Genomic DNA, 18,078 nt, shown 5'->3' with positions numbered 1-18,078 from the left:
TCTTGTCCTGTGCATTTGTGACTCGTCCTGTGCATTTGTGAATCTTGTCCTGCACATTTGTGAATTGTCCTGTGCATTTGTAAATCGTTTCCTGTGCATTTGTGAATCTTGTCCTGCACATTTGTGAATCATCCTGTGCATTTGTGAATCGTGTCCTGTGCATTTGTGAATCGTGTCCTGTGCATTTGTGAATCTTGTCCTGTGCATTTGTGAATCTTGTCCTGCACATTTGTGAATCATCCTGTGCATTTGTGAATCGTGTCCTGTGCATTTGTGAATTGTCCTGTGCATTTTTGAATCTTGTCCTGTGCATTTGTGAATCTTGTCCTGCACATTTGTGAATCTTGTCCTGCACATTTGTGAATCTTGTCCTGCACATTTGTGAATCTTGTCCTGTGCATTTGTGACTCGTCCTGTGCATTTGTGAATCTTGTCCTGCACATTTGTGAATCTTGTCCTGTGCATTTGTGAATCTTGTCCTGCACATTTGTGAATCTTGTCCTGCACATTTGTGAATCTTGTCCTGTGCATTTGTGACTCGTCCTGTGCATTTGTGAATCTTGTCCTGCACATTTGTGAATCTTGTCCTGCACATTTGTGAATTGTCCTGTGCATTTGTAAATAGTGTCCTGCACATTTGTGACTCGTCCTGTGCATTTGTGAATCTTGTCCTGCACATTTGTGAATCTTGTCCTGCACATTTGTGAATCATCCTGTGCATTTGTGACTCGTCCTGTGCATTTGTGAATCGTCCTGTGCATTTGTGAATCTTGTCCTGTGCATTTGTGACTCGTCCTGTGCATTTGTGACTCGTCCTGTGCATTTGTGAATCGTCCTGTGCATTTGTGAATCGTCCTGCACATTTGTGAATCTTGTCCTGTGCATTTGTGAATCTTGTCCGGCACATTTGTGACTCGTCCTGTGCATTTGTGACTCGTCCTGTGCATTTGTAACTCGTCCTGTGCATTTGTGAATCTTGTCCTGCACATTTGTGAATCTTGTCCTGCACATTTGTGAATCTCGTCCTGTGAATTTGTGACTCGTCCTGTGCATTTGTGAATCGTCCTGTGCATTTGTGAATCGTCCTGTGCATTTGTGAATCGTCCTGTGCATTTGTGAATCGTCCTGTTTGTGAATTTGTGAAAATTAGCTCCATACAACTGGGTCAAGATCAAAACTCAAGAAGTGGAGGCTTCCACACATCAACTTGGGCGGAGATTGTACCTACTAAGGCTGAGGGAAAAATCAGCAGTCCAAGAAAGCTTTTCAAACCTGTGGATACCCAAACTGGGCCTTTGTCAAATCAGCAATGACAAATGGACCAAACCACAATTGAATTGTCCTGTGCATTTGTGAATTGTCCTGTGCATTTGTGAATCATGTCCTGTGCATTTGTGAATCATGTCCTGTGCATTTGTGAATCTTGTCCTGCACATTTGTGAATTGTCCTGTGCATTTGTGAATCTTGTCCTGCACATTTGTGAATCTTGTCCTGCACATTTGTGAATTGTCCTGTGCATTTGTAAATCGTGTCCTGTGCATTTGTGAATCTTGTCCTGCACATTTGTGAATCGTGCTGTGCATTTGTGAATCGTGTCCTGTGCATTTGTGAATTGTCCTGTGCATTTGTGAATCTTGTCCTGCACATTTGTGAATTGTCCTGTGCATTTGTGAATCTTGTCCTGTGCATTTGTAACTCGTCCTGTGCATTTGTGAATCTTGTCCTGCACATTTGTGAATTGTCCTGTGCATTTGTAAATCGTTTCCTGTGCATTTGTGAATCTTGTCCTGCACATTTGTGAATCATCCTGTGCATTTGTGAATCGTGTCCTGTGCATTTGTGAATTGTCCTGTGCATTTTTGAATCTTGTCCTGTGCATTTGTAACTCGTCCTGTGCATTTGTGAATCTTGTCCTGCACATTTGTGAATTGTCCTGTGCATTTGTAAATCGTTTCCTGTGCATTTGTGAATCTTGTCCTGCACATTTGTGAATCATCCTGTGCATTTGTGAATCGTGTCCTGTGCATTTGTGAATCGTGTCCTGTGCATTTGTGAATCTTGTCCTGTGCATTTGTGAATCTTGTCCTGCACATTTGTGAATCATCCTGTGCATTTGTGAATCGTGTCCTGTGCATTTGTGAATTGTCCTGTGCATTTTTGAATCTTGTCCTGTGCATTTGTGAATCTTGTCCTGCACATTTGTGAATCTTGTCCTGCACATTTGTGAATCTTGTCCTGCACATTTGTGAATCTTGTCCTGTGCATTTGTGACTCGTCCTGTGCATTTGTGAATCTTGTCCTGCACATTTGTGAATCTTGTCCTGTGCATTTGTGAATCTTGTCCTGCACATTTGTGAATCTTGTCCTGCACATTTGTGAATCTTGTCCTGTGCATTTGTGACTCGTCCTGTGCATTTGTGAATCTTGTCCTGCACATTTGTGAATCTTGTCCTGCACATTTGTGAATTGTCCTGTGCATTTGTAAATAGTGTCCTGCACATTTGTGACTCGTCCTGTGCATTTGTGAATCTTGTCCTGCACATTTGTGAATCTTGTCCTGCACATTTGTGAATCATCCTGTGCATTTGTGACTCGTCCTGTGCATTTGTGAATCGTCCTGTGCATTTGTGAATCTTGTCCTGTGCATTTGTGACTCGTCCTGTGCATTTGTGACTCGTCCTGTGCATTTGTGAATCGTCCTGTGCATTTGTGAATCGTCCTGCACATTTGTGAATCTTGTCCTGTGCATTTGTGAATCTTGTCCGGCACATTTGTGACTCGTCCTGTGCATTTGTGACTCGTCCTGTGCATTTGTAACTCGTCCTGTGCATTTGTGAATCTTGTCCTGCACATTTGTGAATCTTGTCCTGCACATTTGTGAATCTCGTCCTGTGAATTTGTGACTCGTCCTGTGCATTTGTGAATCGTCCTGTGCATTTGTGAATCGTCCTGTGCATTTGTGAATCGTCCTGTGCATTTGTGAATCGTCCTGTTTGTGAATTTGTGAAAATTAGCTCCATACAACTGGGTCAAGATCAAAACTCAAGAAGTGGAGGCTTCCACACATCAACTTGGGCGGAGATTGTACCTACTAAGGCTGAGGGAAAAATCAGCAGTCCAAGAAAGCTTTTCAAACCTGTGGATACCCAAACTGGGCCTTTGTCAAATCAGCAATGACAAATGGACCAAACCACACTGGTAAAAAAGCTAAGAAGAACAGATGCAAACAAACTGTAATTCCAAATGTGGCAGGAGTCTCAGAGAAACTTAGAAGGATCTTCACTAAACACGACATTCCAGTGCACTTCAAATCCAAGAACACCCTCAGAGGTTCACCCAAAGGACAGAACATCTAAACAAAATCTGAGTGGTATGCAGTACAGTGCAGCGAAAAGTGTGCGGACCTCTGTATCGGAGAGACCAAACAACAGTTCACCAAGCGCATGGCACAACACAGGAGAGCCACCTGTTCAGGTCAAGACTCTGCAGTGCACCTACAACTCAAGGAAAAGGGACACTCTGAGGACAGTAATGTACACATTCTGGACAGAGGACAGATGGTTTGAGACAGGAGTCAGGGAAGCCATCTATGTTAAACTGGAAAACAGCATTGTCTCTCCTCTCCAGGCAGTTTCACAATCATTCACACTTTGGATCCTGTGACCAAAAGTCGCCCTTTCAGACAGGTAGGCAGCTCAGAGGTGATAATGAATGTTCCGACATGCACGTTGGTCGGGGGCTCAGTCATGATAACTCGGTTGAAAGTCACTCTAAACCTGCTTGTAGACGCTGAAGCACGTGGTGAATTAAACTTTGCGTTCTGCGCATGCTCGAGATTCTTTCCCGGGGTCGTGAACCGGAAGTCAAAGGAGACGATATTACTGTTGTTGTCGCCGTCAGAAAGAAAGAAACAACGCGATGGAGAATGCTCCGTTGGGCATCGCGTTTGTGCAACAAGCAGCTCATCATAGACCAAATGTAGAGGGACGTAGCTTCATCTTGCTCTGCGTTCTCCATCTTTCTCCAATGCCTGAGTTTGTTGTTTTTGTTGGTGGTGAAGAGGTCAACAGGAAGTGGCTCTGTTAGGTCCAATTTTTTCCAAGGTTCCAAGGAATGGAGAAACACTGGGACTGTGCACTCCTTTTGTTGTAGAAAATAATTTATTGCGTCTAGGATGATAACAAGTGATGAATGAAAGTGTAGTCAAAATAAGTTAACAGTCCAAACTAAATGAAAAGATGATGAAAATGTAACAACATAAAGTATGTACGGTCAAAAATAGTATGACAGCCCGGTCTGCATTTCCCATTCACCAAACCAACCCAAAAACCCGGATATAATGACTTTTGACCCAATGACGTCACCCCAATGGTGATCGTCATACTTAAAGCAATCAACCTACTAACAAAACTAAATCATAATCTAGGCATAAGCATTCCACATTTTCCATAACAACTAAATATTTCATACCTCATATGTCATACATAACCCAAATGTTACCTTAGTAGGCCAAAACATAAAAACCATCAAAATGGCTGTAACAGGCTCTATTAGCAATAGCTGGAATGGGTACAGCGCCACCTATCATACCGGGGTATGACACGCTTTGTGCCTATGATTTGATTAATTCACCGCCATATATCCAAGGAGAATTACCCTTGCTCAAATAAGGAGCATAACCCAACTATAGCTATAATGGAATTAATCTCATCATGTAGACCCACTGAGTGACACACGTGACTGTAACGACTTCAGAACTGAAGCAGCCTTTCGGATGAGAGGTGAAATGTCTTCAAGATCCAAAAAGAAGTCCAGTTGGTCTTATTCAAGCTCTTGTGATTACCATGACCTGAATGACTGAGAATCTTCATCAATACTTCTAGTTATACTGTTTTAACAACTAGTTCCAGTTCAACACTGGGCTTGCGAAGAAACAGTGTCACAAAAAGGTATCCGTTCCTACTCTCAGTGCCTGAACTTCAGTCAAGTAAATGTAAATATTTTAGACGTAACTCCTCAGGGTCTATCTACTTATTTCTATCCATATTTATTTATTTATTTAGAACTAGGCAACATTAACTTAGGTAATGAAGATAACATAAGCCTACTTCTTAGGAGTACTTGCTGTTACAAAATTACTTTAATCATGGTAATATATACAACATGTTTAAACGCAGTAATTCACAGTGAGTGGAGGAAAAGCTTCATTATGTTTGAGTTTACTGCATTAAATTACACACCGGATGCCCAGGTGTTGATGACAGGTAGTTTACGTAAAAACAATGTGTTTATATCGCGACAACCAGCATGACAGTGTGTCCTTAGCCAATTTACAAACATACATAGACTAACCCTTCACCGGCATCCTGTTGAAGCCTTGATGATTGAACCTCTGAGTAGCTGATGACCTCATCAGAAGGGCAGGATGAGCACTTGCTCACTCTCCACTCCTCAAAAGAGACGAAAAAGTTCTAAGGAGAGGAGTTAAAACAGGGCTGAGGAAGGGCCACCGTCTTAACAGGTATTTTGACTGAAACCTGTCTCAACATCTCAATAAGAACTCCAAGACAGTTCAGCACGTAATGGTAGGGTGTGAAATGCAAGCGGGTACAGCATACACCAAGACCAAGTGACAGTAACAGTGTACAGGAATATCTCTGCTGGGTATGGGTTGGAAGCGAGGGCGTAGCAGACTCAAGGTACATGTGGTGGGTTCACTTCTTGAACCTGCCACCTCTGTCCCGCTCACTTTTCTTAGCCGTTTAATAAATTTTTTAAGTTAGCTTGTTTTTATAAACTGCCTTGAATGCACAACGTTTGACCAGAGTATGCATGCTTGTGCTGTCTATTGTCATTATCATAGTGTGGATGCTGTTGTCGCCATGAGGGGGAGGATGTGAACTGCTAATCATATGCTGATATATTCAGAAATCAATCGATGCAACTTTCAGCAAACCAGCCAGCAAGAAACAAAAAAATAATTATTATTTTTTTAAGTCTGCCCACGTAAATGGAGGTATAGTGTTGTTCATAACGTTATTATAAATTATGTCAAATTAATTAGATGCCAATTTGATTTGGTTAGCACGCATACTAGCTATTGTTACCAAAGTCAGATAAGTAGCTAGCTTGCGAGCTTCATGTTAGAAATGTATCACTCTTACTGATTCATTTTTGCTCTGAATTTGCACATATTTAACAGTTTTGCAACAGAAGGTGCAGGGAGCAGCCGGCTCTCAACAACAGTCAGGACAAGAAGACAGCAGCAGTGCCTGATATGGCAAGACTTCACAGAGTTACAGAAGGCTGAGGAAACACGATTTCATTTCAGAGCAACTCTTGTCATTTCTACTTTGTCATTAAAAATGTTTCACATATAATTTTTTCAATCTAATGTATATTCTATAGTGCAGAGACCCACAACAAACTCCAGTAGTGGCAGCATGGTGAAAGGCACTAAGGATTGCATGGTGTCCCCAATCACTGAAGCACCTTTGAAAAAGTGATAGAGTGCCATTAGGATTATGATTTTTGAAGTATCATTTGACTTTTTTATAGGATAATTTTGTATATAATTTCGGATATCGCTATCCATCAATCCGACTCCGTGGTCACGCAGAGGCCATTAAACCTTTCGAAGTTCTCCGTCGGGATGTCGGATATGCAAGGCAATTCACCTCCCGATCAGTAGGCGTCGCTACGCAAGATGACCCAATCTCTATCGTGAAAGCAGTGTTGTTTTCGTCAACGATGACGATGACGAAATCATTTCGTTGACGCCACTTTTTTTCATGACGATAACGAGACGGTGACGAGATAAACATAGCTCTCTGATGACGAAAACATGACGAGACGTGTGTGAGTTTTCGTTGACGAGACGAGAATGGACGAAAATGTTAGTGGGTGATCTGTCAGACGTTTAAAATGCATGACATTTCTGCTTATTGTGTGTGTCAATTAAAACCTAAAAAGTATCTGCTGCGGCACCTTAAGGCTCTCCACAGGGATATTTTTTCAAAAGTAAGTTACAAATGCTGTTAACATAATCGATAAATTTCATAGTAAGCTAATACATTAGTACGTTTTCCACATACTCCTGGCGCAAATGGGCTGCTAACTTCAGGCTAAAGTTAGCTTTTGTTACTAGGGGTGGCACGGATCACAAAACTCACGGTTCGGTGTGTATCACGGTTTGAGGTCTACGGTTTACGGTTTACGGTTTTGTACGGTTGGCCGGACATATTTGAAGTGTTTCCACTAGCGTATGCCACCAGCCCCTTGTCATGCTATCACGGCTGAAATGTTTCCTCATACGACACAGATACAACCGGCGGGTGTTTAATAAGTTAAACTTACACTTTGTCTCCTTTGTCTGCGGTGCTCTGCTCTTCTTTCTTCCTTCACGAAATGAAAAAGTATCTCCTGACTCTCTCTGTGTGCTCTTCCAGCCTCGATATTAGCTGATGTGATCGTCCATGATTAATATCACCATCATGCAGACCATGAACACGGTGGCCTCCCCGCTCTCCATATTAGCTTCTTGGTGGTGTTTTTTCTTCTTTAATTACTTTTACCGGTTCTGTTTTGTTGTTGAGTGTGGCGCTAAACGGCTAACGGCTAACACGTCACGCAGACGGCTGCGCGCGGCGCATCAGTCCCTATCAGGTCCCGACTCATGAGCGAATGCAGACTGAAACAGAAGGACAGTTATCAGAACGAAATTCGAGTAGGACAGTTCTGATAGCTGCGTTCTATAGAACGGTCTGTCCGAAAGCGGCTATTAGCCGAACGTTGAACGTCTGGACAAAAAATAAATAAATAAATAATAATAATAATTAAACCGTGGACCCCGTACGGTTTGCACACGCCCCGCCCCGTGAGAAGCAAACCGTACGGTTCGGAGCGTCCACCAAAACCGTACCATGCCTATTTGTTACGCTAACGTCAATTCATTATGTGTGTGTTACTTTAGCAGCATGTTTAGCCATGTTTACATTCAGTGACGGTGTGGTTATCTCTTTGTGTGTACGTTCTGTCAGCACGTAACTTGATATGTTAAACAGGTCGAGTTACTGTTATACGTAGAGTCTGCTAGCTTTAGCCTAAAAGCCACAAGTGACGTTGTGCAGCCCTAACCAGGACCTGTGCATTTAGTGCGCTTACAGTAAAGTTGGGACACACGCACAGTACAGAATGAAAAATCAGAAAGCTTTAGTACAGGGTCAGTTAATAAGCTATGTATTTTTGTTCTGCTTGTTTGATAGTTAAGACCATACTATTTTCTTAACACGGTAGACTATACTTCTTTTTTCTTTTTTTTTTTACTAAAACTAGACTAAAACTCTTTTGACTTTTCGTCGACTAAAACTGGACTAAAACTATCATATATAGAAGTGACTAAAATGTAACTAAAACTAATAAGCATTTTAGTCCAAAAGACGAAGACTAAGACTAAATCTAAGATGGTTGTCAAAAACAACACTGCGTGAAAGTCATTGATTGATTGTTCACCTTCCGGCTCCGTTCCACTCCTCACAGTGAATGATGGCGATCGAGTGAGAAAGACTGTTGTTGGAGTTGGAGCTTGTTGATATTGAAATGTAAATAATTTTGACCAAATGTTGACCAGCACACAGTAAACTCTTTCAAAAAATGGCGGTGTTGTTGTTGTGAGAGGAAGGAGCTAAACCGGAAAAGTGATTCCGGAAATGATGTTGTTAGCCGACCAATCACAACCCTTGCGGTCTCCGCGAGTCTCTGTCTCCTTGACGGATAGATAGGAAGTTTGGCAACGCACGCAAGCAACGGAGAGCGTCTCCGGGAGGGTTTCCGATTGGTGGAGAGGGCTCTCTGTGGCCTTTCCCGGGCGACTATAAATCAGGCTTTAATGTTCTCTGCGCTGCTGTACTTATAATACTTATAGTACTTATAATATGGCCTACAGCTTGATAATATGCAGATTTGTTCATGTTTGATAATGACAATTTTTGTTTTCATCGTAATAAAGTTGTTGACTACTTCCCATTTTATGTTGTCACTTACATGTCATTTTGTGTGCTATTGACTTCACATAATTGCTGATTGGAACAGAATTTTTTTAGTAAAACATCATTTATGTTTGATATTGAAATTTTTTTATTAAATTAAATCGCCAAATCTGTTAATTACCATGCTGATGTGTGAGTTATTTTCAACTAGACTTTGACACTTTTGAATTAATTTCTGATTTTGCTCATTTTAAAGAGCTTAAGTTGGTCCCATGCATGGTACAATGGCTGCCCACTGCGGAGGTGACCTTTTCTCAACTTGTATTTTAGACACAATCCCAACCAGACTGTTCAAGGAGGTTTTCCCTAGACACTACCGTTTTAGATTTGATCAATCTGTCTTTGTTGACAGGATATGTACCTCAGCCTTTTAAATTTGCTGTAATTGAACCTTTACTTAAAAAACCTACTCTTGATTCAGAAGTGTTGGCTCATTATAGACCTATACCCAATCTCCCTTTTTTGTCTAAAGTTCATGAAAAAATAGTTGCAGCTCAACTTTGTGATCATTTACACAGAAATAATCTGTTTGAAGAGTTTCAGTCAGGATTCAGAGTGCATCATAGCACAGAAACTGCACTGCTGAAAGTTACCAATGATCTCCTCTTAGCCTCTGATAGCGGACTTGTGTCTTTGCTTGTCCTGTTGGACCTCAGTGCTGCATTTGATACGGTCGATCACAGTATCTTATTACAGAGACTTGAACATGTTATTGGGATTAAAGGAACTGCAGTAGGCTGGTTTAAGTAATATTTATCTGATAGATTCCAGTTTGTTCTTGTAAATGAAGAATCTTCCTCACACACCAGAGTAAGTCATGGAGTTCCTCAGGGTTCTGTGCTTGGACCAATTCTTTTCACTTTATACATGCTTCCATTAGGTAACGTTATTAGACAGCATGGCATAAATTTCTATTGCTATGCTCATGATACTCAGCTGTACCTATCTATGAAACCAGATGAAACCAATCTGGTTAGACTACAAGCATGTCTTAAAGACATAAAGACCTGGATGACTCAGAACTGTCTGCTTTTAAACTCAGACAAAACTGAAGTCGTTATTTTTGGACCTGAGCGCTTCAAGGAGAAATTGTCTAGCTATATAGTTACTCTAGATGGTATTTCCTTGGCTTCTAGTTCTACAGTGAGGAACCTTGGAGTTATTTTTGACCAGAATTTATCATTTGACTCACATGTAAAACAGGTTTCTAGGACTGCCTTCTTTCATCTTCGTAATATTGTTAAAATCAGGAACATCTTGTCTCAGAGTGACGCAGAAAAACTAGTCCATGCATTTGTTACTTCAACATTAGACTACTGTAATTCTTTATTATTGGGCTGTCCCACATATTCTCTGAAAAGCCTCCAGTTGATCCAAAATGCTGCAGCCAGAGTTCTGATGAGAACTAACAGCAGAGATCATATTTCTCCAGTTTTAGCTTCTCTTCACTGGCTCCCTGTTAAATTCAGAATAGAATTTAAGATTCTTCTCCTTACATATAAAGCTCTTAATGACCGAGCTCCATCATATCTTAAAGATCTCATTGTAAGATATTTTCCTAACAGAGCACTTCGCTCCCAAACTGCAGGTTTACTTGAGGTTCCCAGAGTTTCTAAAAGTAGAATGGGAGGCAGAGCCTTCAGTTATCAGGCCCCTCTCTTGTGGAACCAGCTGCCAGTAAATGAAGCAGACACCCTTTCCACTTTAAAGACCAGGCTTAAAATTCTCCTTTTTGATAAAGCTTATAGTTAGGGATGGCTCAGGTGATCCTGAAACATCCCTAAAGCCCCTTTCACACTGAGGAAGAACCCACGTTTAATTCGCGAATTTAGCGTGTCCGCTGTTCCTTTCACACTGACGACCCGGGCTGGCGTGTCAACTCGACTCGCCATTCGACCCGCGTTAGACCCTAGTCTTTTTGCCGAGCCGAGTTTGATGTGAAAGCAATTGACGTGGGTCGGACGTGGGCGTGGCGTGACGTGAGGAGTTTAAAAGACAGAATGGACAGCTGATTCCGAACAACAGCGACAGGTGAGGAAAAGTTTCACTCGTTTTTACTTCAAGTTCGAGACATTTTTAAAGATGGCCAACTCTGGAGACAAGGAGGTCCGCGAGCTCCTCAGCCTCCGAGCAGAGGACGTTATTTACCGCCACATGTCGGTGACGGTGAAAGATGGACCTCTCCTGGAAGGGCTGGTGAGAAAGATGGGAGAGCGCGGTGACGCAGCAAGATGCAGGTGACCAAGAAATTAAAGGCCATGAGGAAAAAGTTCCATGCGGTTAATGACCACAACGGCAGGAGTGGCAGAGGGCGATTTCCTCAACTTGGAGATTATAGTGCTCTTGTATTCTCTGCATATGTTCTTCGGCGGCATCCCACGTTATGACCATCCACAGTCCGTAAAATAACATCTCCATGAACTGCATATACAATTGCAAAAACGAGTTCTCAAGGTGTCCCGCCATCGTTGGTTTGAAAAATTTGATGCAGACAGGTGTATTTAACCCTACCTCCGACGCATGGCTTGTGCCTACGTCATTGTACACGCCCAGCATTTTATGTGTTTCGTGTGACGCTCTACCACTAGGGAACGCCCCCGGAACTCGGCTTCAGGCGACACGGATCACCTAATACGCCAAGCTTTCACATTGCTCGACGCGGGACGAAGTGGCAATTTGGACCCGCTAAGGTAGCGGGTCTCAGTGTGAAAGGGGCTATAATTAAGCTGCTTAGGCCTAGACTGCTGGGGGGCCTCATCTGTCACACCTTTCCTCACTTTACTCTCTTTATATGTGATATTATTGTGGTCATTAACTCGTGTTTCCCTGTTCCCTTTGAATGGTGTTACAGTGCCCCCCCCCCCCCCCCCCCCCCCTTTCTGTCTTCTCAAACCCCAGCTGGTCGAGGCAAATGGCCACCCTTCCTGAGTCTGGTTCTGCCAGAGGTTTCTTCCTGTTAAATGGGAGTCGTTTCTCTCCACAGTCGCCTCAGGCACACTCAGGACGGGAGATTGGACCGAAAAAGAAAAAGTTTTCAGTGCAATCTGTTGGTTTCCTTAGCTAGGAAATTGTTGTCTATATGAACGAATTGGATTTCCAATTGGCTTGAATTGGACTTTATTATCTAAGTGCCTTGAGATGACATTTGTTGTATTTGGCGCTATATAAATAAAAATTAATTGAATTTAATTTAATTGAAATTGTTTTTGAATTGGCTCTATATGAATGAATTGGATCATTTTTTAATTAATTCATTAGATTTGATTGGATTTGAATTACAAAAATACAAACATTACATCTTGAAAAAAAGAATACACCCTACAAGGAAGTGACATACTCACAGCTTTGTAGGTCTTCTTCTGGCCAGCATGTTTTGGTGTTTTTCCTGGGTCTGTGCCAATCTCAATATGCATGGCATAAATTATGTCAAAGAAATCCTCCACGATTGCCACACGCTTCAGGGACAGGTCACCTCCCGATACACCATCCACACACTGGAGAGAAAGTGGGGAAAAAGTTTTAGCTATAAATGTTTTCTGTCATTTCTAAATTCACACACAGACAGGAGACATAGTCCCAAAGTGACTTATAACAAAGGTTGCCATCCAGCATGGATCTAGAGAAATTGCAGGAAATACATACATAACCTAGTAATAATTCGGTTGTGTCGCCACATATGTATGTGGGTCGGAAGAGAGAAGTTTGCATGGGGGCATGTCATCATTATTATGAGGCAGTGTTCTCAGTGCAATCTTAATCGGATAGAGCATTTAATAAAAAATCAATACACTTAAAACCTTTTTGTATATACTCACAAGGGAACAGGACACTATATCTTAACCCATTACCTTTCTCTGTCATTCTCTGTCATTACCCTCCTCTTCTCAAGGTGCAGATAATAAGCATCGCTATGGCAACCAGCTGCAGCTTAATACAGTGGGAGTGTTTCTAATTTCCACCCTTTTAAATCTTTCCAACCATCCATATTATCGTGACAACTGTCTGCTTTGCAGAGGGCAGCAGAAGGAAACAGGAAAAGAGAAGAGAGGCTGTAATTGGGTTACTGAGGAAAAGCAAATAAAAATATTACCCAGAGGAGACAATGGAGGGAAAATTGTACATGAATACTATTATACTATGTGCAACTATTTTTTTTCCCCTACAATTTCACTTTTCTATACCTTTACCCCACCTAACCTCATAGTCCCCATTATATCTCACCAAGGTGAAACCTAATGTTCTTTTGTTCAAGCCTTTTTCTCACCTGCAATCAAGGGTGGACTGGCCATTGGAAGTACTGGATTTCCCCCATGGGTCATTAAAACTACAGTTTCAAATTGGTTTGTGACCCAATCAAGCGTTGGACACTGTGAGGGAGTTCCGGAAAAGTAATGTTTTAACATGTATGACCAAAGTCTTGTGCTTCCCGAACTTTTTTTTTTTAAATATTTTTTTGGGCTTTTTATGCCTTTAATGATAGGACAGTTGGAGAGAGACAGGAAGCAGGGGGCAGAGAGAGGGGGAAGACATGCAGCAAATGGCCGCTCAGTGCGGGACTCAAACCGGGGCCAGCTGCAGCGAGGCCTCTATACATGGGGCGGCTGCTTAACCCACTACGCCACCGACCGCCCCGTGCTTCCCAAACTTGAGGCTAATTGAGTATGGACGATGTCAGTTTGTCCCATCCACTTTCTCTTGACATTTATTTTTATATTTGTAAACGTAAATTCATAGATCAGATAACTGATCATACTAAGAAAAGTCCAAGTACGGTGTTACACCAGGTTACATATGTTCCATTGCAATAAACTCATACTGTTTATTTGGTAGAGCTGTGGAAACTTCTTCATTCTAACATAACATATGACAGAAAAAGAAATAGCTCAGGTGCAAGAAGTCAAAAAACAAAAATTCTCATGTGCTCCAAACAAGAACATAGAATAAATATGTATTTCTTATTGCACATAATAGCAGTGAGGAAAGATATGCTAACATTTATATTAGTTTACCACAAATACACTGCTGCAGGTACACATCTTTTCCTGTTGGTTCTTTTTCCATGCTAATAACCAAGCAGGTTATTATATGATATGAAATGTCCAATACGAGTTTGCATGATCTCCCCGTGTATGTGTGGGTTCTCTCCGGGTACTCCGGCTTCCTCCCACTGTCCAAAAACATGTATGTCAGGTTAATTGGTATCTCTAAAATATTGTCCCTAGGAGTGAGTGTGAGCATGTGTGTGGTTGTTTATCTCGTTTGTCTCTGTGGCCCTGTGATGGAGGGCCCCGTGACCAGACAGTTGGATTAAGCGGGGTATAGAAAATTATTGGATGGATGGAAATGTCCAATACAGTATAGTAAAAAACTGAAATATATTGACTGTCCATATGTCACAAAGAGATTACAGAAAACGTGGGAAAAGGAAAATACACTTTATAGAGATTGCATTAGATAAAGAACTAATTAACCAAATATAATAATAAAAAAAGAACAAGTTAACTAATATTATAAGAACATCAAAGAAACAATATTTCAACAAAATGGAAGATAATAAAAACAATACTAAAGAAGAAATGGCTCTAATCGAACAAGTTATCCTAAGATGACATGGATAATTAAGTTATTAGTTTTATTCACTCTTTTGTAAATGCTGAATCTGACCTAGCAAAAGACAAAAACTGGATCCAGTAACAGTTCGATGTCTCTTAAAGCAGTGAATGAGAAGGAAATACTGGTCTACTGATTTAAATTACATTGATATAATACCTCTGTACACAACTGGGAAAAAATATAATTTCACAAACTACTCTCTTTACCTCTTTAGAAAAACTTTACGATAATAATTTAAATCACTCACTGACAATCAATATGGATTCAGATCAAACAGATTAATTTCATTTTTTAAAACAGAAAGTACGGGGAATGTCGGAGCAGGTCGGTGACGTTGAGATAGCAGCGTCCATAGCAACCACCTTAATAACGATACAAAACGTTTTATTTTTACGTTTTTGTAAGGAGATACTAAAATCTTCGGCGAAACTAATAAACGGAAGATTGTCTACACTCCCTGAACGAAGATTATGAAAATATCAAGCATAGTTCTCGCTAGAAATGCCATCGAAATGCATACAAATGCAGATGCTTTCTTAAAATGTTTTTTCACAGCAAAAAAGGCAGACAGTCGACCATTTTATTTTTTTCGCTGAGGGAAACTTGATAGTCACGTGACCTGGTTGCAAAACAATGTAAATGAATAGGCCAAATAAAACGTAGTATTGTCACAATTTGGCCACAGAGATGTGACAATACCACAGTTTTCCCTTGTGGACCAACGTAGCTATTACACGTTTTGCTGTGAGACTGGGTTGAAAGTTTACACATCTGGTGGACTATCAAACAGCACAATTAATGTTCGGGCAACAAGTAATATATTACCAGGAAACATAAAAAAAGAGTTCAATGATTGAGAGCTTATAAATTAAGGGGAAAACTTTATTTAAAAAATGTGCAGCACAAGCACAAGCAATGTCCAAACATAAACACATTATTAACATTTGTTAATAACTAATCCACCTCCTGCTTGTTCCCCAACATTAGGGTTACTAATCAGTCCTAGACCCAAGATTAGTTTTAGCTCTTTAGAATCTCTGACTCAGTTTTTATCACCAAAATTGAAAATGCATTCATAGTAGGTGTCTATCGGAGAATGCTCTAACCAAATTTAGAAAATTAATTCCATTTTCATTTACAATTTACAATACAACAGCTACTTAGACTTTACTCCTGCACGACAATTTCAATGTATACAACATTAGACAATGTTGCCCCTGTGGAAATTAAGGCAATCAGTCAGAAGAGCTGGCTCCTTGGTATAATTCAAGCTACAAAAGCTACAAAATAGAATTTAAAATGTTTCTCCTCACATTTGAAGCTTTTAATGACCTAGGCCAATCATATCTTAAAGATCTCATTGTTGAACATTTCCCAACAGAGCACTTCGCTCTAATGCTGCAGCTTTTCAGTTTTCAGGCCTCTCTCTTGTGGAACAAGCTGCCAGTAAACATTCGGGAAGCAACAATTCAACAACTTCTCTCCCTTTAAGATTAGGCTTAAAACTTTCCTTTTTGACAAAGTTTACAGCCAGGCTCAGGTGACCCTAAAACATCCCATAGTTATGCTGCTATAGGCAGACTGCTGAGGGACCTCCCATGATACTATGTACATATAACATCATTGTTGTCATTAACTTGTGTTTCTCATACTCCGCAGGTATCCCTGGTCTGGTATATGGTGTTTGCTGTCCCCTCTTTCCTTCTATTGAATTTTTTACAATAACTAAAGACTAATAACTGCTTTGATTCTTTATGCTGCAAAAATAATTTCCCATTTTGGGGGTAATAAAGCATTACTAAATTAAATTCAACCTATCAAAGGGGTCATAAATTAGGCTAATTATAACAAACCTGTTTTTCACGTATCTATTTTTCCACTAATGTAACTTTTATTTCACTCTGCAGTTTTTCAAAGATTATGCATAAAAAATTGTATTGCAGTAGCAGCAAGTTTACTTCAAGGTCTTCTCTTCATGCCTATTGACTTTTGTCTTTTTGTGGACTCTTTTTCTATGTCCCTTTTCCAAGCCAGTCTGTTGCTAGGATACACATTGTGAAAGCTAAATGCACCCTTACCCTCCCCCCTGTACCACCTCAACCTCCTACTTTACCCTTTCTCATCCATTTGAGACTCATACATTCACACACAAAGATCAATTAGGGTGAGGTTTTTGCAGGGCTGAAAGTAAGCACTACCACAAACTGCATCATGACCACCACACGTATGCAAATTAGTTCAGTACATGCAGGTATGTGCAGGTCACACATACATAAGGCTCCTTGACCTTGGTAGTTTTTCATGTTTTGTTGCCTCACAACCTGTAATTAAAATGGATTCTTTGAGAGTTTGCACCATTTCATTGACAGAACATGCATACAACTTTTAAGATGTATTAAATTTTTATCGTGAAGCAAATAACAAATAGGAAAAAATAACAGAAAACTTCAGTGTGCATAACTGTTCACTAAAGTCAGCACTTTGAAGAGCCACCTTTTGGGGCGGTCGGTGGCGTAGTGGTTTTAAGCAGCCGCCCCATGTACAGAGGCTATAGTCCTCACTGCAGCTGGCCCCGGTTCAAGTCCCACACCAAGCAGCCCTTTGCTGCATGTCTCCCCTCTCTCTCTGCCCCTTGCATTCCTGTCTCTCTCCATCTGTCCTATCATTAAAAGGCATAAAAAGCCCCAAAAAAAGTAGAGCCACCTTTTGCGGCAATTACAGCTGAAAGTCGCTTTGGATAAGTCTCTACGAGCTTGCCACATCTTGTCACTGGGACTTTTGCCCATTAATCAAGGCAAAACTGCTCCAGCTCCTTCATGTTGGATGGTTTTCGCTTGTGAACAGCAATCTTCAAGCCTAACCACAGATAAATGTTTCCCCTGAAACCACTCGAGTGTTGCTTTAACAGTATGCTTCGGGTCATTGTCCATCCCAATCTCACATCATAGGCAGACTGACACGGGTTTAGCTCAAGAATATCCCTGTATTTAGCACCATCCATCTTTCCCTCAACTCGAACCAGTTTCCCAGTCCCTGCTGCTGAAAAACATCCCCACAGCATGATGATGCCGCCATCATGTTTCAATGTGGGGATGGTGTTCTTGGGGTGATAGGATGTGTTGGGTTTTTGCCAGACAGTATTTTCCTTGGTGGCCGAAAAGTAAAATTTTAGTCTGATCTGACCAGAACACCTTCCTCTATACATTTCGCCCACATGCTTTTTGGCAAACCAAAAGCGTGCCTTCCTATTTTTAACACTAGTAATAGCTTTTTTTTGGCCACTCTTCCATAAAGCCCAGCTCTATGGAGTGTATGGCCTATTGTGGTCTGGCGTAGCGTTCTGGCGCCGGGGATATCGGACCCTGTGAACGTTTTATCCTCCAGGGCGCTCTGGTTTTTGAGCTGCAACCTCTGATG

The 18,078-nt window shown here is 41.1% G+C and overlaps 1 protein-coding gene across 1 annotated transcript in view; it reads right to left on the bottom strand.

Moving 5' to 3' along the window:
- Positions 1 to 18,078, bottom strand: part of LOC142390429 (nucleolar protein 4-like) — a 72,798-nt gene that overhangs the window by 19,611 nt on the left and 35,109 nt on the right. The window contains exon 2 of the mRNA XM_075475845.1: positions 12,390 to 12,542. Coding sequence (XP_075331960.1) covers positions 12,390 to 12,542 — 153 coding nt within the window. The remainder of the gene's footprint in view (positions 1 to 12,389; positions 12,543 to 18,078) is intronic.

The sequence above is a fragment of the Odontesthes bonariensis genome, chromosome 10, assembly GCF_027942865.1.
Source record: "Odontesthes bonariensis isolate fOdoBon6 chromosome 10, fOdoBon6.hap1, whole genome shotgun sequence".
NCBI lineage: Eukaryota > Metazoa > Chordata > Actinopteri > Atheriniformes > Atherinopsidae > Odontesthes > Odontesthes bonariensis.
Note: the sequence above shows the minus strand (reverse complement) of the source record. Positions and strands in the feature narration are given on the sequence as shown.